Source organism: Ruditapes philippinarum, unplaced genomic scaffold, assembly GCF_026571515.1.
Source record: "Ruditapes philippinarum isolate M1 unplaced genomic scaffold, ASM2657151v2 ctg4891_1_1_1_1, whole genome shotgun sequence".
Classification (NCBI taxonomy): Eukaryota; Metazoa; Mollusca; class Bivalvia; order Venerida; family Veneridae; genus Ruditapes; species Ruditapes philippinarum.
Window position 1 is genome coordinate 8,236 of NW_026866488.1, and position 26,140 is coordinate 34,375.

The window sequence follows — 26,140 nt, forward strand, 5'->3', positions numbered from 1 at the left end:
TTGAGCTAAACCCCCCTTTAATCCCCCTGCCCCTTTAAAAAAACGTCCAAAAGAAAAATCACATGACGTAACGTCGAAAATCAAATGTAAATATCGACCGTTACAAAGAAAATCTAACGTTATTTTTCTCTTTCTGTTTTATTTTGAACTTTTGGTGCCTGTGTTCGAAATAGTTTATCAAAAATTATCGAAAGTATACAAAATAACGAAAAATAAATTCAAAAGCTAAAAAAATATAAAATATCAAAATATCGTCTCGATAGAAAATAATCTCTTAATTTTTAAAATTATTTGTAAATATTCATATTATTTATTTATTTATTCATAAACATTGTTAAATAAATGAGAGAAAACTTATCTGATAGATAAAAGCAGTAGATAAAACAATTTTTGAAAAAATATAGTATATCAGAAATTCTGATATATCCGGACCTTGGTGGCAGAGATCTACGCCGAAGAATTAAGGGGAGATCACTGTGTGGAGATTGATGTGACGTAACCACTTAAAGAATCCGACGCGCTTAAAATAAGTACGAAAACAAATCAGGCGCAATTTTGCTTAATATCAGGTACGGCAGCATTTATTTGTTGATGTCGTGTTAGAATCGAAATAAAATATCCAAATCGGTGATTTTATCGCTTGAAAACATCACTGTTTGTCGTTCGGATGCGCATCATTATATCACTCGGGCTACGCCCTCGTGATATAATTCCTCGCATCCGGTCACCAAACAGTGATATTATTGAGCGATAAAATCACTGTTTGGAATATATTATTTCTTAAACAATTTTAAAATGAAAATGGTCATTATAGAAATATGAAGTATCCTAAAAGTAGTTTATTCTTCTTAGTAGTTTTTTTTTTGCAATCCAGTCTCAATGATTAAACAATTTCAAGTATAAGATTGGTTTTGTTTTGCATCATTTTATTACTATTAAATGTTAAATCACATGCAATGTCCATTCTGTTCACACTTCTCTTTCCCATCCAACGCAGCAGCAAAAGTTAGGACCACAGGAAGCTCTTTTGCACGTGTTGTATCTGTACGTGCGTAACCCTACTTTACCCGTCTCTTCTCTCTCAAGATTTTTACTGTCATACACATGTATGGATTCGAAGCATTTCTTCCTATAAAAAATAATTTCACTATTGATTAAATACTGCCGTTGTTGTTGACCAATATCTTTAATGACCATCGTGTTGAAATCAAATAGTTTACACAGTAATTTTCTCTAAAACTTTCGAGTTTAGCACTTCTATTAAAGTATGAAATAAAGTATTTTACTTGACGGAGAAACGGTACATGTCCTGACAAACAGTGTGTTAAACTGTTGTACTTGTTTTTTTATTTACAATAACATCCTTTCAAGCACAGGTTATCGGTGTGGAACCAAACCCTACCCACAGGGCCTCACCCCACCCCGATACAGATAGTAACAGTTCTTACTGTTTGTTGGAATTGCTTCTTTTGTATTTAGAGATTAATACACGGCAGAGTAGGGCCGGAAGGTCATAATCGGAAGAGGACCATGATGGCACTGAGGTCGCTCACCTGTATATAGCCCCCCCCCCCCCACACACACACCAATAAGAAGATGTTTCATGCTAAACATCTTAGCTCTAGCTCATTGGGCTTTTTAGTCCCCTACCGGTTTACCGGAGGGGACTTTAGGTTTACCCTCCGTCCGTCTGTCCGTCTGTCTGTCCGTCCGTCTGTCTGTCAGTCCGTCCGTCCACAAAACTGGATCCCGCGATAACTTGAAAAGTACTGAAAATATTTTTATGAAACTTGGTATATGGATAGATGGCAGTATGGAGATTATGCACGTCTTTTTCTTTTCTTCCTATGTTGAAAATTCTGGTTTCTATGGCAACAAATAGGCTGAAAATATGGCAAATTTTACACATAAACTTGATCCAGTGATAACGCAAAAAGTACTGGAAATATTTTTATGAAACTTGACATATGGGTAGATGGCAGTCTTGGGATTATGCACGTCTTTTTCTTTTCTTCCTATGTTGAAAATTCTGGTTGTTATGGCAACAAATAGGCTGAAAATATGGCAAATTTTACACATAAACTGGATCCAGTGATAAAGCAAAAAGTACTGGAAATATTTTTATGAAACTTGACATATGGGTAGATAGCAGTCTTGAGATTATGCATGTCTTATCTGTTCTTCCTATTTTGAAAAAATATCTGTTGCCTTGGCAACAAATAGGCTTAAAACATGGCAAATATAACAATATTTGTGATTAGTCTTTAATTCAAGAGTTATCTCCTCTTTAAGAATTTTGCTTTTAAAATGTTATATTTTGGTAACAGGGATGTTTCAAATATTAACTTTAGAGTGTCCTTCAGTCCGTCTGTCTGTCTGTTCATAAAAACTGTTTCCTGTGATCATTTTTAAAGAACTTTTCCAACAAGTTTACTTAAAATAGAGAAAATTGAAACATTAGTGAATGGCCAATGGCCCTTCAGAATGTTGATGGGGTTCTAACCGGTAGGGGACTTATGGATTGCTTGCAATACTATGATAATTGCTTGTTAAAAGAAGATTTTTTAAATTTTTTTACTATACACATATAGTTAAAAACAATGACACCCCTGGGGCGGGGCCAGTTTTGACCCCAGGGCTTTTATTTGAACAAACTTTGTAGACACTTACTAGAAGATGTTTCATGCTTAATATCTAAACTCTAGCTTTTTGTTTTTTTCAAAGAAGATTTTAAGTTTTTGCTATACACATATATAATGAAAATCAATGACCCCCGGGGCGGGGCCAATTTTGATTCCAGGGCTTTTATTTGAACAACCTTGGCAGACACCTATTAGAACATGCTTGATGCTAAATATCTTAGCTCTAGCCATTTGAGTTCTTTAAAAGAAGATTTTTTAAGTTTTTACTCTATGCATAAAGGGAAAATAAATGACCCCCTTGGGCGGGGTCAATTTTAACCCCAGGGCTTTTACTTGAACAAACTTGGTAGGCACTCATTAGAACATGTTTCATGCTGAATATCTTAGCTCTAGCTCTTTGGGTTCTTTAAAAGAAGATTTTTCAAGTTTTTACTATATGCATATAGGGAAAATCAATGACCCCCTGGGACGGGGCCAATTTTGACCCCAGGGCTTTTATTTGAACAAACTTGGTAGACACTCACTAGAGGATGTTTCGTGCTAAATATCTAAGCTCTAGCTATTTGGGTTTTTTCAAAGACGATTTTAAGTTTTTGCTATACACATATATTATGAAAATCAATGACCCCCTGGGGCGGGGCCAATTTTGACCCCAGGGCTTTTATTTGAAGAAACTTGGTAGACACTCACTAGAGGATGTTTCATGCTAAATATCTAAGCTCTAGCTCTTAGGGGTTTTTAAAAGAAGATATTTAAGGTTTTTTCTTTCGGTTGCCATGACAAACAGAGTTCTGCATGGAATTAAATTCTTTGTACAATATTTAAAAGGTGACCACAAAAGGAACATTCTTGTGAAGTTTGGATGGAATTGGCCAAGTGGTTTATGAGGAGATGTCATTTAAAGTAAAAGTTTACTGACGACGGACGACGGACGGACGCCGGACGAAAAGCGATCACAAAAGCTCACCCTGTCACTTTGTGACAGGTGAGCTAATAATGACCCCGAGGGTTTCAGCCCGAGGGCATTATTCATTTCAGGGCCGATAATCACCTTCCGGTCCTACTCTTACGTGTATTAATGTCTTTAATACACGTATAGATCTAAAAGCTGCATTAAAAAAACAAATAGATCTACTGTGAAGTTCTTTCGTTGAAATTCTCCTCTACACTTCTACTGTTCTGTCAGAGATGTTTACTGATTGTGTGTTCAAAGCAGTAGAATCTGAAAGCAAGTTTTATTTTCATTTTTCGCCCATTCTCAATAAAATCAAGCATTTGAGGTTGAAAAATAATAATAATTTGATGTTGTCATTGTGTCATTTTATATCGCTGAAGTATTAGGGTATTTTGCAAGTTTGCTAGAAATATTTTCAAAAAGAAACTATAATATAACAGGATGGTATTTATTTCGGAAATGACACTGTATTTCTTCGGTAACGTTGATTTCAGATCCAATAATGTAACATATTGGCTGCATATAAATAACAAATGTCTGTAAAATATATCAAAATCTGTAAATTCTCTATCTAGAGGGACTTTCTAATCCAGGAAAATTCAAAGAAAGTGGGTACCTTGCTAATATTCAGTAAATTTCGTCAAAGTTAAAATATTTGTAGAAAGCAAAAACAGTCAATTTTGGAAATGATTATTTTATGTCTTCATTCAAAGGATATATATCATATATGATATATGGGAGGTCGAATGCATACACCAATGTTGTATTTAACATTTTTTTTCAAAACATTCAACTTTCCACTTTCTTAATATTTGGAAAATTTATTGCTCAGCAGTTCTATATTGATCCCCATATAGGATGTCACGTATGTTTCATTTTATTCAAATGCAAGTAATATTATAAAAAAAATGAAATACGGCCAGTAAGCTCTTTGAAGAAACGAATTAGCTATTGATAATTTCAATACCTTGTAATATATTTTTAACCTTTCTGCTGGTACATCAACATATTATTAACATATCTTTCCTTTGTAAAAAACACTTTTGTATCTTCTTACATCTTATATAAGGTAACCGTCACTAACAGGCATGCTAATCCCAACATTATTTCATGCTTTCCAGTGTTTTATTGTAATTTAACCAACGTTTATACAATTCAGTGTGGCAATACCACGTGACATTGACGTCATTTTCGGCATCATTTCCAAGACAAATGTTGCTCGATTCGGAAAAGAAAATAGCCGTAAATATTATATGTTATTTTGGTTTTGGAGTGATATATGTGGATATATTACCTGCTAAGATTTTATATCACCCGAGCCGTTAGGCGAGGGTGATATTTTATCTTGGCAGGTAATATAATCCACATATATCAAACTAAAAAACCAAAAATAATAATTTTTTTACCCTTCCCCTGCCGAGTTTAGACGATTTTTAAAAAATCATTGCTTTTTCAAAATGAAACGTCGAAAAAAGATTCCCTTTAGGGGTACCTCTTCGTCAAACAACATGACGTCACATAATTACATGTCGTATTTTTCCCGTACCTGACGAATGTAAACAAGAGAAAAGGAGTAGTCTATTGAACGCACTTTTTTGTAATTAAATATCAAGCTATCACAAGGTCATATTTGTTTTCAGTACTGATGGTAATATGTATCATTACTCTACTTTGGTACAAATATTTATCATTTGACAGTTAAAAAGTGCTTGTAAAATCGAATTTACATCGCGTAAAATCGAAACCGTAACGCGCATCACCTCGGCGCAGTTTTTTTACAACGTTGGGTACCCAACGGGGAAAATTTAGTGTGTATATTACCGTCTGGCTCGGTTATATCAATTTCTTTCGGGTGATCAATATCCAATCAAAAAGGCGGAAAAAATCTGGAAGGGTAATAATTTATTTCTGTACCAATTTCTTTGGGATATGCACCAGTCTACGGGGGAAAATATAAACTTTCCACAGAATATTAGATTTTCATCAGTTTATAAGCCGTTTTATCAAACACTTTGCATAACATTGGAAGTTGCTTGTAATAGAGCGGGCTTCAGTTGCAAGCTATTTCGTTTTCTGGCGTTATCTGGTCTAAGCCATGATTAAAAAGTCAGGTTTACATCAACCGGGATTACGGAAGGCAAAACTCTACCTAAATATGTTCATATTTTTATTATGAATGACATACTAGTAAATCTTACATTTTTCTTCAATTGTCAATTCTGGCACCAGTTCCAAGTCGAAAAAAAAGGACTACAGTTTAAAGCAGATTTTAGAATCCGTTACAAATGCGAAGCCAACATGCCCTACAGTTCTCTTCTTACAATTTTAGTTTTTCATTGATGATCTTTCACAGAGAGATTTGTGAAAAAAAACTGATTGTTCCTTAAAGCAATAACACTTTACTTGTATCGCAATAGTGCACGTCAAATCACGTAGATTTTAGTCCTGTCGGAAAATAATATTTTGGTTTCGTTTTGAAAGATGATTTAAAGTATTGCCTCATCTTTATCCTATGTAGTAAAATGTGTTTTTTATTCTATTTCTCAATGGCGAAATTGATAAGAAATGTATGTGCTCTCAGTGAGAGAAAGAGTTTTAAAATAATAAAAAAAGAAACACTTTTGTATGCTATGGAAAGGGTTACACTTTAGTTAACGCGAGTGTTGTAAAGCTTAAGATATTTTTTTCAGTTTATTTTTGTAAAGGTAACTGGACAAACACTGACACTCGTGAATGTGACGAATAGGTTCTTCTGTCCTCAATAGAGAGACTTTTAAAGGTATATATATTTTTTTCTGGAATTGTTGTATAATAAATTTCTAGAGTTTGATAAACGATAAATCACAATATTTGAACTTGGAACCTTTGCCGTGTAAATCTGAATAGTATTGTTACTTAGTTGCATTACTTATGATTCTCTATTTATCAAAAGACCCAAAATAGCCATGAATAAGAACGAGAAATGGACGCTATGTGGAGTAAACAAAGTAGAAAAATAGTAAACAGATAATGGATTTTACAAAACCAACAGCCATCGTTCACAGTCAAATTTCTGAAACAAAACATTCAAAAAGACGGAAATAACAATGAGTATCAATAATTATATAAATATTTACATTAACATCTGTAATAGCAACATCGGCAAGATCTATGACCATATGCCACTAATGCGTCCATTGAATAATTGATAGCTAACATAAGCTTAGTAAAATTACGATTTACATTTGAAGAGTATAATTCAATTTTTATCCTTCAAACTGTCAAATGACTTACTTCTTTATTTACATATCAGATAATTCACTTATTTAGTATATATGCGTCATGTTTATCATGTTTTAGATTTTAATGTGTGGTCCTTTTTTAAATCTTTTAAAATGCTACAAAAATCCTGGTGAAGGACATCTGCAGGTCATGCCGCGTGCAATAATCCATGCATTAACATCCAATGACCAAATAGCCCTATCGTTTTATTTCAGTTGAAAGAGACATTATTGTTAAAATGGTTCTACTCGATTTAAATGTTTTCAAACCATAAATATTTCGTTCCCTTCCTCTCTTTACAATGTTATAGTGGTGAGCTCTCTGATAAAGCTGAGTTGAACTGATATAATTAACTAAATTTGTCAGATATGCAGTTTATCAACAGAAATAAACGCAATTATAAAATAGATAGTGTTTAATAGTGTTCTTAAGTGAACGAAGTTATATCAAATTCACGAAAAAACGGTAACCGTGGGTATGAAAACAGGATGTAAAATATTTTTTTATCAACGAGTGCCACTGTGTTAAAAAGCTGAATCTATCATACTAAAACATTGCTACAGGTTCTTAATAATCTATATATATGGTTATACGCATAAGTAGCTCTTTACAAACGAATAACCTTTGACTTTAAAATTGCCGCGTTGAGGCATACTAGTAACCTTTTCACAGCATACAAATCGAAGTGAATCCTGAATGTGCACGTTCATTTGGACAGGCTAGCTAAGTCAATCCGAGCCTGCAACATTTTCAATTTTGCCATTTTTGGGCGATATTTAGGGTTTCTGTTTTTCTATTCCACGTTTAGTATTGCTACATGACACAAATAGATTTTTCATAATCATTACCGTGAAAGTACAATGATTAAGGAGCAAATCAATTTCTTTACAAAATACAAAGACAACAATTTTACGACTTTTAAAATCACTTATAGGGCAGCGAGTAAAAAATCATTTAAATATTCATTTGTGTTTATGTAAATTGTATAGTAAATAAAATGTTTTTCATGGTTAACATAATTATAGAAAGAGACCGGTAGGCAATGTTGCTTTGCATTTGCAACGATTCTAAAATTTGCTTTAAACTGTAGTCCTTTTTTCGACTTAGAACTGGTGCCAGAATTGACAACTGAAGAAAAATATAAGATTTATGTCATTCATAATGAAAATATGAACAAATTTAGGTAGAGTTTTGCCTTCCGTACTCCCGGTTGAATGTAAACCTGACTTTTAATCATGACGTAGACCAGATAACGCCAGAAACGAAATAGCTTGCAACTGAAGCCCGCTCTAATACAAGCAACTTCCAATGTTATGCAAAGTGTTTTGATAAAACGGCTTATAAACTGACGAAGATCTAATATTCTGTGGAAAGCTTATATTTTTCCCCGTAGACTGGTGCATATCCCAAAGAAATTGGTACAGAAATAAAATATTTACGGCTATTTTCTTTTCCGAATCGAGCAACATTTGTCTTGGAAATGATGCCGAAAATGACGTCAATGTCACGTGGTATTGCCACACTGCAATTGGGTGCTGATGATTATATTCTGATAAACCACTAATGAAATTTATAAAATATATTTTTCACTGTAGCCGGACTATAATCTGAATGCAGATGAAAAGAAAATCATAACTAAATGGAATAACAGGCAGAAATAAATGCTGCCATGCGGAAATTTTGCTTCTTTAGGAAAAGAAAGTCGATCTCACCATAGATAATGTTAAGAATGTAACAAAGTTAGAGAAATTTAACAGAACTATATTTCAAAATTGATGATGTGACATCATGATGTGATGAAGTCACAAAGAAGAATGCGCGACGTTACGCGGCAAAATCAGTAAAAATCACTTAAAATCACTTAAAAAGCATGAAATAAAAAGAAAATTTATTTGTTTTACATAAAATATTGAAATATATTTCATTCGAGAACACCAGCTATTATATTTTCACTCATGGCTACGCCACTCGTGAAAATATTGCATCTGGTGTTCACTCAGTGAAATTATATTTCAATCTTACATGTAAAACAAACAAATATCCTCTATTTATCTTTAATTTTCAAAAAATGTTGAATTGTAAGTTGGAGTAACGTATGTTTCACACTCGCTTATTTATGAACTTTATCACGGAATTGAAACTTACATGTAAAATCGACTTTTTTATTTAGGAATCAAAGGAATCAAATGTACATCATTCTTTTGTCATATAAATGCGATTTTATGTTTTTATGTGGGCATGTGTAAACAGTATAAAGTCTGTTTGAAAAAAGAAACGTTTGTTTCACTGTGGTTACTTAAACAAGTTAAAACTCGACCAAAGTTAACAAAATTTACTAACTAATGTCAAATTGAAGTTAACATTGCTGTTATACGTGCATTCTGATTTCAATTTCCCTTTTGATAAACTTACTTTAAAAAATTGATAACGTATGTTTCTGTAACGTATGCTTCATTTTTACATTGAAAACGGGTTGAAAAATGACGCAAGACCGTTTAACCCGCAATAATTTTTGTTTATATATCAGAGATACACACATGTTAATTTTCTTTATTGTTTTGAGTCTTCTTTGAATGGATTGGCTCTTAAATAATGGTAACGTATGTTTCTTTTGAAAATGCTGTTTAAAAGATTTGAATAAAAAATGAAAATTTCCGAAAATAGAATGATATTTGAGAGGCTGCAAGCTTATTTTTACTTATAATTATATATATGGATAATGCTGTATTATCTAGCATGCGTCGATTCAATTATGTAATTTCGGTTTCACTTCTTATTGTTTGAGGTTTGTCACTATTTATTTATATGCATTTGGTGACATTTGATCATCCATTATATCAATGAGATTTTAACAGTCAAATATAATTTTTACCAATAAACAAAGTGCATATTCACACAGCAATGACTAATTGCACATGTTTCGTTTTTTCTGGAACTTATTTTTCTGAAACACTATTTCAAAGTTGAAAATTCTAGTTGGCGACAGTAAATTAATGTATGTTACATTTTAGGGTATTAATGGTACTTGTAAAAGAAAAATAACAGATAGAAATGTAAAACTGAGAGTCCATATTAGACAAATTGGCAGCTACCTTCTAACGACATTTTGACCTCAAGAAAAACCTTCGTATAAGAGCTACCCAGTGGAACATCAAATGCTGTGTTTTATTGAGAATGAGCGTTTTTTCGGAATGAATTTGTCGTATTATTTCTTCAAATTTCAATAGTAACAAAAAGTGTTTGTACTAAATACGCTTAACTCCCATAATAAAAATAAAGCGATTCGTGCTGACAACTTCTTAACTGTTTGATGACGTGAATTATGACGTCATTGTTTCAGTTTGTGCACGTGCACATGTTCTGCGGGCTGATAAATAGTTCTCGGTCCCGGGCCGCAAACTCATAATAGGTCACGTGACACTCATAATCAGTTTAAATCATAGGCAATTTTGTTACTATATATAGTAACAAGTGTATTAATGACCTGTATTTTGGAAGGATTGAAGGATATTTGGGTAATATAGTGGGTCCTTGGGGATGGGACCCTGGGGTAGGGATTGGTCCCCCACCGAGAACATGTGCTTACAAGTATAGCAGAGAAATCAACCACAGGAACTTGAAATTCTATCAAATAACCAATATTAATGATAATATCCAAATATACCCCCTATATACTATAAATTTATAGTATATAGGGGGTATATTTGGATATTATCATTAATATTGGTTATTTGATAGAATTTCAAGTTCCTGTGAATCAAGTTACTTCAGTTTGTCGCAAACAGCACTACAATCAACCTTTGACTCGGGAAAACAGTGGCGTCTCACGGCATACACGTTATCAGGTGACTTTGGCAGCAAAGCATGACACGCAGCCTGTGCTACTACATCTTTATAGCTTACTGGTAATGTATCTGTACCATTGAAAAAGAATCTTTACAGTTTACATTTATATATATGTATAAGGTTGGCTATGAAAAATGGCTTACATTTATTACAGCTAACACTTCATCCCTTCACAAGTGTGTGAAAATAGAAAAGCACACATTTCGAAAGTAAGCACTATGCAGAGCATAAACTGATTGCTTTGACAGGGACCCTTTTTACTCTGTTGACATTCGTAGTTCGTACTTTTTGTACTCAAAGCAAACTATTTTCACTAGCCTTGTAACAAACGGATTGATCAATGCTGAAACAAATAATTTCAGATCTATGTACATGTACAACTGCATAAAATTGATTTCTCTATTCTTGTAAACAAGAGCGATCAGTGATCACATGTGTCGCCTCATGATGGCCAATTTCATGTTGGGACAAGTTTTGTAACAGACGGAGAAGTGATCGGAGTAATGGCGACATAAATTCCTGTAAAGTTAGGATGAAATTGCCCAAGTAGTTTATGAGGAGTAGTGGGGACAAGTTTTATGACAGACGGACACACAGACAGACAGAGCACAACTAGACTTGGTATTGATCACTCCTGTAAAGTTTGGATCAGATTGCACCAGTAGTTTATGAAGAGTAGTCCGACGAAGCTTTTGTGTATCTGGCAACACACAGAAAAAACACCTTTTCATCAAAGGACCATAACTCAGCCATAAATCATTCAACCTGAAAACCCGTGCAATATGCGCAAGGGCTTGAGCTACAGATCAATCCTGTGGTTTATGAGGAGTAGTCCGGACAAGTTTTGTGCTGGACGAACAGACAGACGACGGAGAAGTGATCCCTTTATGTCGTCACTACTCCGTAGAGGCGACACAAAAAGGCACATCCTTCTTTGACAATGTATACATTTTTATAGAAGTTGCAAGAATTTAACTACTTAATATTTAGATCTATATCAATATCTAAGTAATTGTTCATTGAAAATCTTACGTTTTTCGTCGGCACAGCAACAAAAGTTAGGCCCACAGCCTGCCTTAGTACACGTTTCATATCTATATGCTTCAGTAGTTTTGGCTCCTTCCTCATACGTCCTATTCAGTATTCCGGAACTGTATATATGTATGGCATTGAAGCAACTTTTCCTGGCAACGAAAAAAACCCAAACAAGATATGGTTTTAACATAGATAAATTACAGGTATATTTCAGTGTAGATAAGCAATTTCCAGTAATTAATTATCATTTTTGTTCGCAGTATTTTCTCTACGCTCTTTGCGCATGTATTTATTTACTTCTTTTGCTATGAGGATTTCGAAACGTTATAATATTTTATTTGTGCAGTTAAATACACACAATCACACTTACAAGTCAACTAACAAATGAGCCGCGTCACGACAAAACCAACATAATGGATTTGCGACCAGCATGTATCCAGACCAGCCTGCGCAGGATCCATGCTGTTCGCTATCAGTTTATATACTTATATAGACTTTTTAAGCGAACAGCATGGATCCTGATCTGACTTCGCGGAAGCGCAGGCTGGTCTGGATCAATGCTGGTAGCAAACCCAATACGTTGGTTTTGTTATGGCGCGGCCCAAATGTACTTGGAAACACTCACACTCAGACTGATTGCGCTGGTCTGGATCCATGTTGGTCGCAAACCAATTACGTTGGTTTTGTTATGGCGCGGCTCAAATGTACTTGGAAACACTCACACTCAGACTGATTGCGCTGGTCTGGATCCATGCTGGTCGCAAACCAATTACGTTGGTTTTGTTATGGCGCGGCCCAAATGTACTTGGAAACACTCACACTCAGACTGATTGCGCTGGTCTGGATCCATGTTGGTCGCAAACCAATTACGTTGGTTTTGTTATGGCGCGGCTCAAATGTACTTGGAAACACTCACACTCAGACTGATTGCGCTGGTCTGATCCATGTTGGTCGCAAACCAATTACGTTGGTTTTGTCATGGCGCGGCCCAAATGTACTTGGAAACACTCACACTCAGACTGATTGCGCTGGTCTGGATCCATGTTGGTCGCAAACCAATTACGTTGGTTTTGTTATGGCGCGGCTCAAATGTACTTGGAAACACTCACACTCAGACTGATTGCGCTGGTCTGATCCATGCTGGTCGCAAACCAATTACGTTGGTTTTTGTTATGGCGCGGCTCAAATGTACTTGGAAACACTCACACTCAGACTGATTGCGCTGGTCTGGATCCATGTTGGTCGCAAACCAATTACGTTGGTTTTGTTATGGCGCGGCTCAAATGTACTTGGAAACACTCACACTCAGACTGATTGCGCTGGTCTGGATCCATGTTGGTCGCAAACCAATTACGTTGGTTTTGTCATGGCGCGGCTCAAATGTACTTGGAAACACTCACACTCAGACTGATTGCGCTGGTCTGGATCCATGTTGGTCGCAAACCAATTACGTTGGTTTTGTTATGGCGCGGCTCAAATGTACTTGGAAACACTCACACTCAGACTGATTGCGCTGGTCTGGATCCATGTTGGTCGCAAACCAATTACGTTGGTTTTGTCATGGCGCGGCTCAAATGTACTTGGAAACACTCACACTCAAGACTGATTGCGCTGGTCTGGATCCATGTTGGATCGCAAACCAATTACGTTGGTTTTGTTATGGCGCGGCTCAAATGTACTTGGAAACACTCACACTCAGACTGATTGCGCTGGTCTGGATCCATGTTGGTCGCAAACCAATTACGTTGGTTTTGTCATGGCGCGGCTCAAATGTACTTGGAAACACTCACACTCAGACTGATTGCGCTGGTCTGGATCCATGTTTGGTCGCAAACCAATTACGTTGGTTTTGTTATGGCGCGGCCCAAATGTACTTGGAAACACTCACACTCAGACTGATTGCGCTGGTCTGGATCGCAAACCATGTTGGTTTTGTGGCGCGGCAAAAACTCACACTCAGACTGACGCTGGTTTTGGTCGCAAACCAATTATGTTATGGCGCGGCTCACTCAATGTACTTGTGGTCGAAACCAATTACACTCACACTCAGACTGATTGCGCTGGTCTGGATCCATGCTGGTCGCAAACCAATTACGTTGGTTTTGTTATGGCGCGGCCCAAATGTACTTGGCAAACAAACACTCACACTCAGACTGATTGCGCTGGTCTGGATCCATGTTGGTCGCAAACCAATTACGTTGGTTTTGTTATGGCGCGGCTCAAATGTACTTGGAAACACTCACACTCAGACTGATTGCGCTGGTCTGGATCCATGCTGGTCGCAAACCAATTACGTTGGTTTTGTTATGGCGCGGCTCAAATGTACTTGGAAACACTCACACTCAGACTGATTGCGCTGGTCTGGATCCATGTTGGTCGCAAACCAATTACGTTGGTTTTGTTATGGCGCGGCTCAAATGTACTTGGAAACACTCACACTCAGACTGATTGCTTTCATCATACACATGTTCACAATGCATTGACCTTGAATTGCGTCTGACTTCAATCTGCTGGGACAAGTAAGTGATCAACCCAATGTCACAGACACTTGGGGTATGGGAACCAACATATTACCGAATGGCTCCGCACATAGCCGACTGGTTCCCATACTTCAAAGCGCAGCGCATTTTGTATACGATAAAGCTGGGGCCACGTTTGAATATTTATCGAAAGATTTTGTAAACGGAGTAAAACGGCAATAATCTTGATGTTTATTTCGGCTGTTGCGTTGTTTATATATATTACCGTTGAAGTTTAAATTGACCATCATCGTGAAGAATTACACTTCTGTGTCGATGGACCAAAGGATTATGTGAAAATATTGGAAATGGAATAAAATACATGGTGATGTTGATGGTAGGTGTGCGGATATTTTGCGGTATTATTATAGACGTTATAATATGATTTTTTTTCAAAACGGCTTATATTAAGAATTATACATGTATATATAAGCTCCACTACCCCAAATGGCTGTGTCCTATGTCACAAGTACGTAAAAATGCCAGTCTGTACGTTCGTACAGTCTGACCAGGCTTTTATAATGTTAGTACCTTGTTATGATATCAAGATTAGATAACTCTTTACATGTTTAGTTGTAAAGTTAATGGGATTACTTCCCTTTACTTGATATTCATTAATGCTATGTTATATATATGATCATGCCTCTCTGATACCTGACCATTCTCACTTGAGCTCTGGTCTTAACAACATGTATTAAATAGTTATAATAAATTACAGAATAGTTTGAATCTTGTTATTCTCCATACAACATAACATACCTAATTTTTGAATTTTAAACTGAAATTGAAATTTCTTCAACTTTGAATTGTCTGTTTTAAATTAAAAGCAAGGCAATATCAACACACAAATCCAGCAGCTTACGGATAAAAGTACATTATTTCAAGCAATTATAATAAGACCACTTAGACCTGTAATTTATTTGTATTTATGTGTATTCTCATGTATGATATAATGTATGTATACGCACCCTATTTTACTGCAAACTGCATTGCAAGATAAGGAAGACTCGGGTAAACATGATCGGCTGACAGCGTACGTAAGGTCCGGCTCTAAGTTAGGTAGAATCGATGTACATATTCCTTGTGCCATCTTCGTCCTGATACCGGTCAGTTGGGCAGAACCTGTCAGTTGGGCAGCACCTGCATTTGTACATAGAATCTTAATCTGATAAAAGCTGGCATGTAGCACTGACATTGGGAGTTGTCAAATTTGGAAAATAGGTAAATTTCCTCTGACATAAATGTGCACTATATAAAGCCACATTTATGTTGGTCAGTAAGTTTTGAACTTTTTCATTATTTTCATTGAATACATAGATCTAGCTTCTTTTTTATGAAGAATATCAAAATGTTATTCTGCATTATCGGGGGATCTGGCGTGCGAAAAACATGTAGTGCGTAGGAAGAAAGTGTCACAAAACAGATTCAAAACACAAAGTTTCGATGGTTGTGTTGTTGTGATGTTAACTGTACGATATTTGAATGAAGTTCCTCCCCGTGGCTGACATGGTGACGGTGTTTAAAGTACCAACATCTTTACGTATCGCTCTACTTTACAGCGTACGAGAACAACAGTTTAAATCAAATATGCTATCGTAGAATCGGTACACTTATATTTTCTTTTGATTGTATGGTAAAACCAAGTTGATAAGGGTTCGTTCCGCTGAAGAATTTTTATATGGGGTAAGCCATTCACTAAATCAGTTACAAAACAACACGGTCATCTTACGTTTTCTGGTCCCAGTTAATTACAAGAAAAGCATTGATGCAAAGCATCAAAGGGCGTCCAAGCAAGAAATGCAGCAAGTGAAGATGAACTAGTACACATATGATGACAAGATATTCTTATAAACTACCAGAAATGTATATCCACTTATGAATTGAGCGGACGACAGACATTGTTCATTTATGAACTTTGCATGGATGCTTAGAGATTAGAATATTACTTGTTATTTCTTTATGAATCGTGGCCATTAATAGCACGGATATACCATGTATGCAATCATTTATAATCCATATTGTGTAACGCATGATCAAACACGTACCACACCATTTTGTAATTGTCCCTTATTATGTTATCGCTATTGGCGAAGACCCCCTCTTAAGGTATCTGTTCACACTTTAAGTTAGTAAAGATATGACACTGGTTATATTACCATGTTGATCATGTTGAGCATTGTGGCGCCGTTATATGTCGCAACACCGCTAAATGTCGCACTTGACGCTAAATGTCGCACCATTGCCGCTAAATGTCGCAACCGCCGCTTAATGTCGCAAAATCGTCTACCGTTAAATGTCGCAACTGTGACGCTAAATGTCGCACGAATTTGTCTTACCGCTTAAATGTCGCAGCACTACCGTTAAATGTCGCAAGATGAAATTCATGTTTTAAAAATCATGATTTAAAGTAGTATTATATTACTTTTTAACGCTATCATAGTCATTTTTATTGTAATTGCAATTACACAAAAGTGTATTTGCTTTAATTGTTTACTTTTATGAACCTAAATATCGAGGTTTTGAGCTGCTGTAAAATGTAATCTTGACGCTAGAAAGCGTATTCTAGAAAGATACAAGATTGATATTTAATTCTCAATAGAAAAGTATTTTTTCCTTTGTCTCCCTTTTTCATTTATTACCCTGATTGACAACATCTTAAAGGTATTATGACATCGTCGCTATGAGAATTCGGTTTATTTAGTAATTTCATTGATTTGATAACCTTTTTTTCTGGCCAATACTAACAGTAATAAAGTCATACACGGGCGAAATTTATCAAACCGAGCCTGCAACATTTTTCTATTTTGACGTTTTGGACTTTCTTTTGGGTTCTTTTTCTCATGTTTTATCCATGACTGATGTTCCTCAAGCTGATTGTACACACCTCTGAACAGCTTATGCATTCAAGGAAAAATATAGAACTCAAATCAACTGACCCCTAATCTAAAGGACGAAGACCACGTTATCATCCTATTCAAATACAAGAGGGCAATGATGGCCCTGAGGTCGCTCACCTGTATATAGCATCCACCCTCCCCCCGACAGGGCCAATTTTAACCCAAGGGCTTTTATTTGAACAAACTTGGTAGACACCCATAAGGAAGATGTTTTCATGCTAACCATCTAAGCTCTAACTCATTGGGTTTTAAAAAAGATTTTTTTAAGTTTCTACTATACACATATAGTTAAAAACAATGACACCCCTGGGGCGGGGCCAGTTTTGACCCCAGGGCTTTTATTTAACAATCTTTTGTAGACACTTACTAGAAAGATGTTAAATGCTATTAATATCTAAACTCTAGCTATTTGGATTTTTAAAAGAAGATTTTTTAAGTTTTTGCTATACACATATAAGGAAAAATCAATGACCCCCACGTGGGGCCAATTTTGACCCCAGTGGCTTTTATTTGAACGAACTTTGTAGACACTCACTAGAAGATGTTTCATGCTCAATATCTTAAACTCTAGCTTTTTGGGTTTTTTCAAAGAATATTTTTTTAAGTTTTTGCTATACACATATAAGGAAAATCAATGACCCCACGGGGCGGCGGCCAATTTTGACCCCAGGCTTTTATTTGAACAAACTTGGTAACACACCCATTAGAACATGTTTTCATGCTAAATATCTTAGCTCTACTTTTTGAGTTCTTTAAAAGAAGAAGATTTTTTAAGCTTTTACTATATGCATATAGGGAAAAATCAATGACACCCTGGGGCGGGGCCAATTTTGACCCGGGGGGCTTTTATTTGTACAAACTTGGTAGACACTCATTAGAAGATGTTTCATGCTAAAATATCTTAGCTCTAGCTCTTTGGGTTCTTTAAAAGAAGATTTTTAAGTTTTTTACTATATGCATATAGGGAAATCAATGACCCCCTGGGGGGGGGCCAATTTTGACCCCCAGGACTTTTATTTGAACAAACTTGGTAGACACTTACTAGAAATGTTTCATGCCAAATATCTAAGCTCTAGCTCTAAGGGTTTTTTTAAAAGAAGATATTTAAAGTTTTTTTCTTTCGGTTGCCATGGCCAAAACCAGAGTTCTGCATAGAATTAACTTCTTTGAACAATTTTTAAAGATGACCACCAAAGGAACATTCCTTGTTAAGTTTGGGATGAAATTGGCTTAGTGGTTTATGAGGGAGATGTCATTTTAAAGTAAAAGTTTACGGACAGACGGACGGACGACAGGACGTACGCCGGACAAAAAAGCGATCACAAATATTCACCCTGTCACTTTGTGACAGGTGAGCTAATAAAAACACAGAAAAAAGGCTGTATAAGCAAATGTTGTAAAAAATCTATTATTTGCATCCCTTGACATTAAATCACTGATTCTATCTCAATCAAAAGGAAGAATATCATGCAAGTTATCTTTCTACCAAATATGAAATACATTTGTCAATAAATAAAGAATGTATGTGCTAAAGTACAAAAATCTATTTATAGCACTTGTGACCTTGACCCACTGATCCCTACCTCAAATCAAAAGACAATTACCATGCAAGTTATCTTCCTACCAAAAAATATGAAATATATTTTGTCAATAAATAAAGTCTGTGAAAAAATGTAAAATTCTATTTTTGGAACTGGACCTTTTGACCCAAACTTAACACTAACTCCATCCAAAGGAGGAAACCTTAACTTTATATTCCTACCAAATATAAAATACGTCTGTCAATAGTATAATGTCAAAACACCTTGGTGACTTTGACCTTGACCCACATGACCCCTATCTTAACCCATAGGAAGAGGACCTCCCTTTGAATGTTTGTATTAAACATGAAGTACATTAACTTAAAAATAAAGGCTTAATGAGCTAAAATGTTACAAAAAATTTTCACACCAGTGACATTGACCTAAGAGACCCCTTACTCCACAAAAATTTAAGAGGACAATTATATTTAAGTATCCACCTTACCAAATATGGAAGATTCATTTAAAAATTAAATTTTTAGATAAATTCAACTTACCGGAATTAGGTTCACCATACAAGGCCCTATTTCCAAAGTGAAAAAAGGGAAATATCTAGGAAAATGGATGGCACAGTTATAAACCTGTAACATAAATATCATGTTCTTTCTATCAATAAGTAAGTGTGGAAATTATGAAGCCATTAATATAGACAGAACTTAACATAAATCCAATTTGCCGGCTAAGGTTAAAGATATTCATCTTCAAACTGTTTTAAAAGGACAATAAATTGGTTTAAAAATGGGAAACCATAATTATGTAACTGCCTAAATCAAGTAAATTGCAAAAATTACGAGGTAGAAACTTAAGGGAAAAATTCCAGCTTCCCTTTTAGGTTAAAAACCGCGTTACGGACAGATAGACAGACCGGACGGACGGAACGGTTTTGAATTTACTTTTGAATTAAAGTTGAAGCCCGACTGCAAACAGCTTTTCAGCTTTAAGTTCAGCGTCCTAGAAGGTAGAAGCGTTTTTTTTAGAAATCATTACTTGTCCTTTTGCATGGGCTTTACTGTATTTTTAAAAATCGTTTCCATTTTTTATAATATATGTCCACTTTAACTTTAAGCTTCTTGACTTGCCGACATTAGGCTGTTAGATTGACAACTTACTTAGGTTGAAAGACTGATATCGATAGACTGTTTAGAATATCTTTGGCTGTCGCCTCAAAATGCTAGGCTGCCGACGTTTAGGCTTCTAGGGCGTTAGGCAAACTCCTAGGGCCCAGGGGGGTCGTCAGCAACTTAGGCTTCCTCTTCCGACTGCGAGGCAATTTGCCTCCTCAGTCTACTAGGCCATCATTCTGCCATCTCAGGCAGCAAGGCCGTTAGGCTGTCTCTTCTGCCAATTTTACAGACATTGATTATACAAAAAAACTATTTATAGAACAATTGCCAATTTTTTGCAGGTTTTCATACAAAAGGTAGACAATTGTATAATTGCATAAGAAATCAGCTAAAAAATCGAACGCAAAACAATAAAGATGACAAATTTGTAGCGCAGTTCCATTATATAATAAAATCACTTTCGCTTTCAAAACAGACATAATTCTGTCTTGAGTAAGTAGATTTAATTGATATAATACAACAATAAAACTTGAGTTCAACATAAAATTACATCTTGCGACATTTAACGGTAGTGTTGCGACATTTAACGGTAAGGCAAATTCGTGCGACATTTAGCGTTACAGTTGCGACATTTAACGGTAGACGATTTTGCGACATTTAGCGGCGGTTGCGACATTTAGCGGCAATGGTGCGACATTTAGCGTCAAGTGCGACATTTAGCGGCGTTGCGACATATAACGGCGCCACAAGCATAATTGTTTATTATACAATAATTGTAATATCTATTAATTTTAATATAAAAAATACAAATTTTATGAATATTGTTTTCTTTTCTTTTTTTGTGTTTTATGTGCTATTTTAATACTGAGTTTTTACTACTCTTTTTTTATAAAAATTGTAAAAAAAAAAATTAAGAATTCAATTGTCATATTGACCGACGATTATAAATCAAAGCTTAACTGGAAAAAGTCAGTAAATTATGGTTTATCTTTTAATATATAATATTGTTTATTTTTAAACCATGTACATGTGCATTTGTATATTTCTTTATCATTTTTTAAATTATCAATCAATGGAATAATTCATAAAATCTAATTTGTAACTTACTTAACATGGATAACAAATTAAATAAAATGTTTCAAAGTTGATAATGTCATTTTAATACCATAAAAATGTAGCTTTTTCTCAATTATTGTACATATCACGGATTTATATTACATATAAATCCGTGTGTACATATTTATTGTTTTTATCTGATATAGATAAAATGAAACATGGTATTGTTGTGTTTTTTTCCTAATTGTAACGATATCAAACATCTACTCCAAACCCGGGAGAGGCCGGACAATAAACCTGTGATACTATTCGCCGGTCACTTGTAAATCCCGGTCAAAATAGACCGGGAGAGACCGGTAATTACCGATAGGAGTGATATGATAAATAGAGGATATTTGTTTGTTTTGCATGTAAGATTGAAATATAATTTCACTGAGTGAACACCAGATGCAATATATTTTCACGAGTGGCGTAGCCACGAGTGAAAATATAAAAGCTGATGTTCACGAATGAAATATATTTCAATCTTATATGTAAAACAAATAAATTTTCTTTTTATTTTATGCTTTTTAAGTGATTTAAGTAATTTTTTACTGATTTTGCCGCGTAACGTCGCGCATTTTCCTTTGTGACGTCGTTATATCATCATGACGTCACATCATAATTTTGAAATATAGTTCTGTTAAATTTCTTTAATTTTGTTAATTTTTTAAACATGATGTATGATGACATTTACTTTCTTTTCCTAAATAAGCAAATTTACGTATGACGGCATTATTTCTGCCTGTCATTCCATTTGGTTATGATTTTCTTTTCATCCGCATTCAGATATAGTCCGGCTACAGTGAAAATTATATTTTATAAATTTCACTAGTGGTTTATCAGAATATAATCATCTGATATATTGTAATAAAACACTGGAAAGCATGAAATAAAAAATGATAAATAAAAAAACCCGAAGAGCGCGATTTATTGACGGAAAAGGTTATTATTTCATTTGAAAATGTTTGCATTGCGAAATTCTCCAGTTCGCTATTCATTGTAACATATCGCAACATTTCATTCTTAATTAATAATCAAGCACCCTCATACCGATCGGAATGATCGGCTTTTATTATGAACGACTAAAAGGCTCGAGAAGTTGCTGTCGCCCTTTCACAAAATCTGATTTCATTCCATAAGTGCGCCGCGCTTCGGCGCGGCCGCCAATAAAAAAGTTATGTTTCATAAAATTTATTGATTATAGATATCATCTATATATACAATAAATATTTACATGTTCCAGGCATATTTTCTATTCGTTATACTGAAGTCGACTATATTGGTGAAGTATTCGGTGAAGTATGCGCGGTGTGAAATTGTTTAATGATATCGATCTGAGCGGTTTATATCGCCTATTAAATTTGATGAGTAGGAACTGACCACGAAGGTCAGATTTTGTCACTGGTTAAAAGTTCGGATGGAAATTTCCGGATATTGCGTGCGATATCGAAAAACATTCACCCTCGATGTCCACAGTTAGAACTTACGAAGGCATTGGGTGAACTTTTGATGATATTTCACCTTCGTTAAAAGTGTGTAATCGTTAAAAATAGCTCAACAGTTTTTAGTTTAAAGCTAAATTTTCTAGGTAAAATATTCGCAAATTGATTCAAAAAACCTCTTTGTATCATTGAATGCTGTCATTTCATTTCCTTCCGGCTGAACAATTTCTGGAGTTTGGCGAAAAACTTTGTGGCTAAAATAACCTTATAAAAGCCATCTGCACCTGATTAGCGGAGGCCTGATTTGTGTCCAAGCTTCCTTTCTGCAGAACCCTCTATAAGTTGATTTTACCGATAGTTCGCCAAAAAAAAATCTCAAAGCAGGAATTCAACCAGTGTTCTATTATTCTCTGCGGTAACGTAGGGTATTGATACGCGGCATGGAGGAGCACGTGACATGCTTATGACCTTTTCGAAAACCTAGCTAAATACCGTTTGCCGGTACGTTACGGATTTACCTGTAGAACAAAAAACTATTACGTGATATTTCTAATTTCCTGTAATTATTTTACCGTTTAAGATGGAAAAAAACTTGAATGATATGTTTGAAAATTATAAATGTTTCTTTAATATCTATCTCAAATTTTACAAACAATAAATTGTTTATACTGAAAATCTACAAAATTAAAATATTCGTAGTGGCATCAGCCATAATAAATAGAGACATTTTCTGCGTAAACTTGTGTGTTTACTTTATTTATTTTTTGCTCGGAATTATACATAAAATGGTAGGCCTATTTAATCATTTTCTTAAAAAGAAATAATTGTTTTATGTTCGACCGTCTCCGGTCTTCAACCGTCACCAGTTTCCAAAGACCTTCTTCCATTCAACTATTTCCATGATTTATCCCCCCCCCCCCGAAATAATGCTTAAAATAGTTAAATGAAATAGCTTTATTGGAGAGGTCATCAGACCTCTCCATAGTGTTCAGACTGATTGCTGGCGGCATCCATTTTTGCGTATCTGATTGTAGTGAATGAATCTCATTTTAAGCGTAAAATCATTAGGAGCAGTCTACAAAAATTGTTTTGCGCATGCCTCGTTTCAAAATACGGGTTCACTTAAACGAAAAATTAACACGGAAGTGAACAAATCGGCACATAGAAAAATCGGAAAATATCATTTACGTTACTTAGCACTACGTGGATGTTTCACTCCGTTTAATCTGTATAAATCGATTACCGTATTGTTTTCTGAATAACGTTTTACTATTTCATGTTCCGATAAATAGTAACATTGAACATTATAGCTACAATATCACCGCGCACTATTATATGACCGAGTGAACCGTGTATTGAACCGGTATGACTAAATAACGCAACGGAGATTTTTTGGCCCAAATGGCACAAATTTTACCTCAAGTTTGATTTTCTTCTAATGTTGTGGTTGGAGGCATGCAGCTTTATATACTGTTTATTTCAATAAACAGTATATAACAGTATAACAGTATATAACAGTATACAGTTATTTCATATGTGATTTGGGAACAGTCAAACTGTTGGCCCGAGGTGGAGGGGGTAGTGTTCAAACAGTTCAAAACACTATCCCCGACACCGAGGGACAACTGTTTAACTGTTCCCAAATCACGCATGAAATAACTGTTTTATTACCTGATCAACTACTGTTTAACAGTATTTGCAGAAGAAAAAAGGAACAAGAAAATAGTTTTGCATATATTTTAATAATTAAACTTAATATTTTAACTATGTCACGTCACGTCTAGTTCATGATCAAGATCGATGGACGCTTCAAGTGGGAATCCTCCATCTATGACGTCAATGACGTCAGAGCACGAGAGGGAAACAGTCGAAACTATTGACCGGCCAACAGTTCGCGAACGTTGACGTTTTAAAAATTTTAGAAAACAGTAAATAATAACAAATTACATTTATATAAGGTATCAGGTAATAATATCTACTGTTTATTCCAATCAAATGATTAAAAAAAATTTGGATTAAATTTGTTTGATTAACATACTTTATACCCGTTTTGGAAAATGTAGAGGAAATGTTTCCTTATACTTAACAAAACACCAACCGAAAATTTGCTTATTGAACTTTACAAGAAACTTTTATTTTGATACTACTTTTAATAAATATATATATACTTTTTCTACAAAGGGAACTGAATTTAAAATACAAATGTAAATGATATATATCATTTAATTTACATTAGTAATTTTAGATTTTTTGTAGAAAAAATATCCCTAATGCGCCAAGAAAAAGTCCATTTCTCCGGCATATAATCTTTCAAAACATTAACAAAGATGAAGTGTAAAACAAACTTTCATTGCAATATATATAATAAATTCTATTTTGTTAAATAATTTTTATTTATAACCATTCATTGTGTGTTTTATGCCATATAATATCTCCAAATATTTTCGAATGAAACAAATCTTCAACAGCAGCAAAATACCTCTCGCATGCTTCTTTTTAAAGAAGCAAACTTGTATAAAATTAAAATGTTCACCGCAGCAAACCATTTTACTTGTTGTTATTTGTATGTGATTCTCAAGAGTGTACGGTAGAAAACTCACAATGAGACATGTTATCTTCTCAGTAAACATGGTAAAGACCACATTCTAAAGCCGCAGGGAATAGAATATGGTATTGCTCTGAAGTGCACCCCAGTTACCGTGATATAGATCTGAATGCTTTTAAAAAATCTTTGTAATTTTAATTATTGAAATAGAGATAAATGACTTACCTACAATTGGAAGTGCAAGTTCAAGCAGTTTAAAAATGATACACAAGAGTTTCATTTCCGATATAACAGTGAGCAACAGGGTTATAAATGACTTAATCACATAGACCACGGCGCAGTCCTTTGAATGACTTCCTGCAAAACAATGCAACGTGACGTCATTTGCGTTAGGCGTAAATGCGCGCTAATAATAGCGTTACACCAAAGCGTCCACCGGAAATAGCCCTTCAAAGCATCGAATACGAAAGTAAAAAATCACCCGTGGTAATATTTCAACTTAATACTCCATCATAACTTAATCGATTTTTCCAAACTAAACAATAATTTTATTTTGTAAAGCTGATTGTCTGGTTTTAGAGCAGTATTTTCTTTTTTTCTGCAAATTGAATACTTTTAATTTTGTTAAATTTGCGATAAATTGTAGTTTGTTTTTTGACATTTGCGAGCGATGTTGATATTTACCACTAAATCAAGACCAAAACGCATCATCTGTATCAAATCCGTATTATATAAAAATATAGAATTCCTCTACTTGCTTTTTGAGTGGTCACCCATCAACTCGAGCTGCTTTCACTCCTTTTAGCAAAATTTACGAAAACAGTAATGCCTTGTGTACAAAATCTAGGGGGTGTACACGAATATGTGGGTTGTAGAAGGTAAACGAATGCTATGTAATGCAAAAATAATCTTGCATGCACTTACGCTGGATTTTGATACAGATTCAATATTGTAAAGATTTCTTTGGTGTTTATACTTCTGTAAATGTTTGTGTAGCATTGGGAGAATGTTGTAGACTTCCATGGTGTAATGTCCATCATTTCAAATGTATAAAATACTTAATAAACTTTTATGTATGTCTGATAATAGATATTAAAGAAATTGTTATTTAATGTTGAAAGAACATGATAGTGTAGGAAGTGTTATGCGCTAATTTTAGAGTTCTACTGAAGGTGCACAATGTACCGTTTTATATTTTAATGTTTCTTTCTTAGTGGAATAACACAGAAAATATATAACATATACACAGGTTATCC

At 34.8% G+C, this 26,140-nt stretch overlaps 1 protein-coding gene across 1 annotated transcript; it reads right to left on the reverse strand.

Moving 5' to 3' along the window:
* Positions 1–800: 800 nt before the first annotated feature.
* On the reverse strand, positions 801–25,244 carry LOC132732632 (uncharacterized). Its single transcript, XM_060719103.1, has 5 exons — positions 25,110–25,244; positions 15,227–15,398; positions 11,737–11,888; positions 10,625–10,772; positions 801–1,129 (listed from the first exon to the last, which is right to left on the reverse strand). Exons 1-5 carry the CDS (start codon positions 25,162–25,164, stop codon positions 970–972), a joined length of 687 nt encoding a protein of 228 aa, XP_060575086.1. The 5' UTR covers positions 25,165–25,244; the 3' UTR covers positions 801–969.
* Between the last annotated feature and the right edge of the window lie 896 nt (positions 25,245–26,140).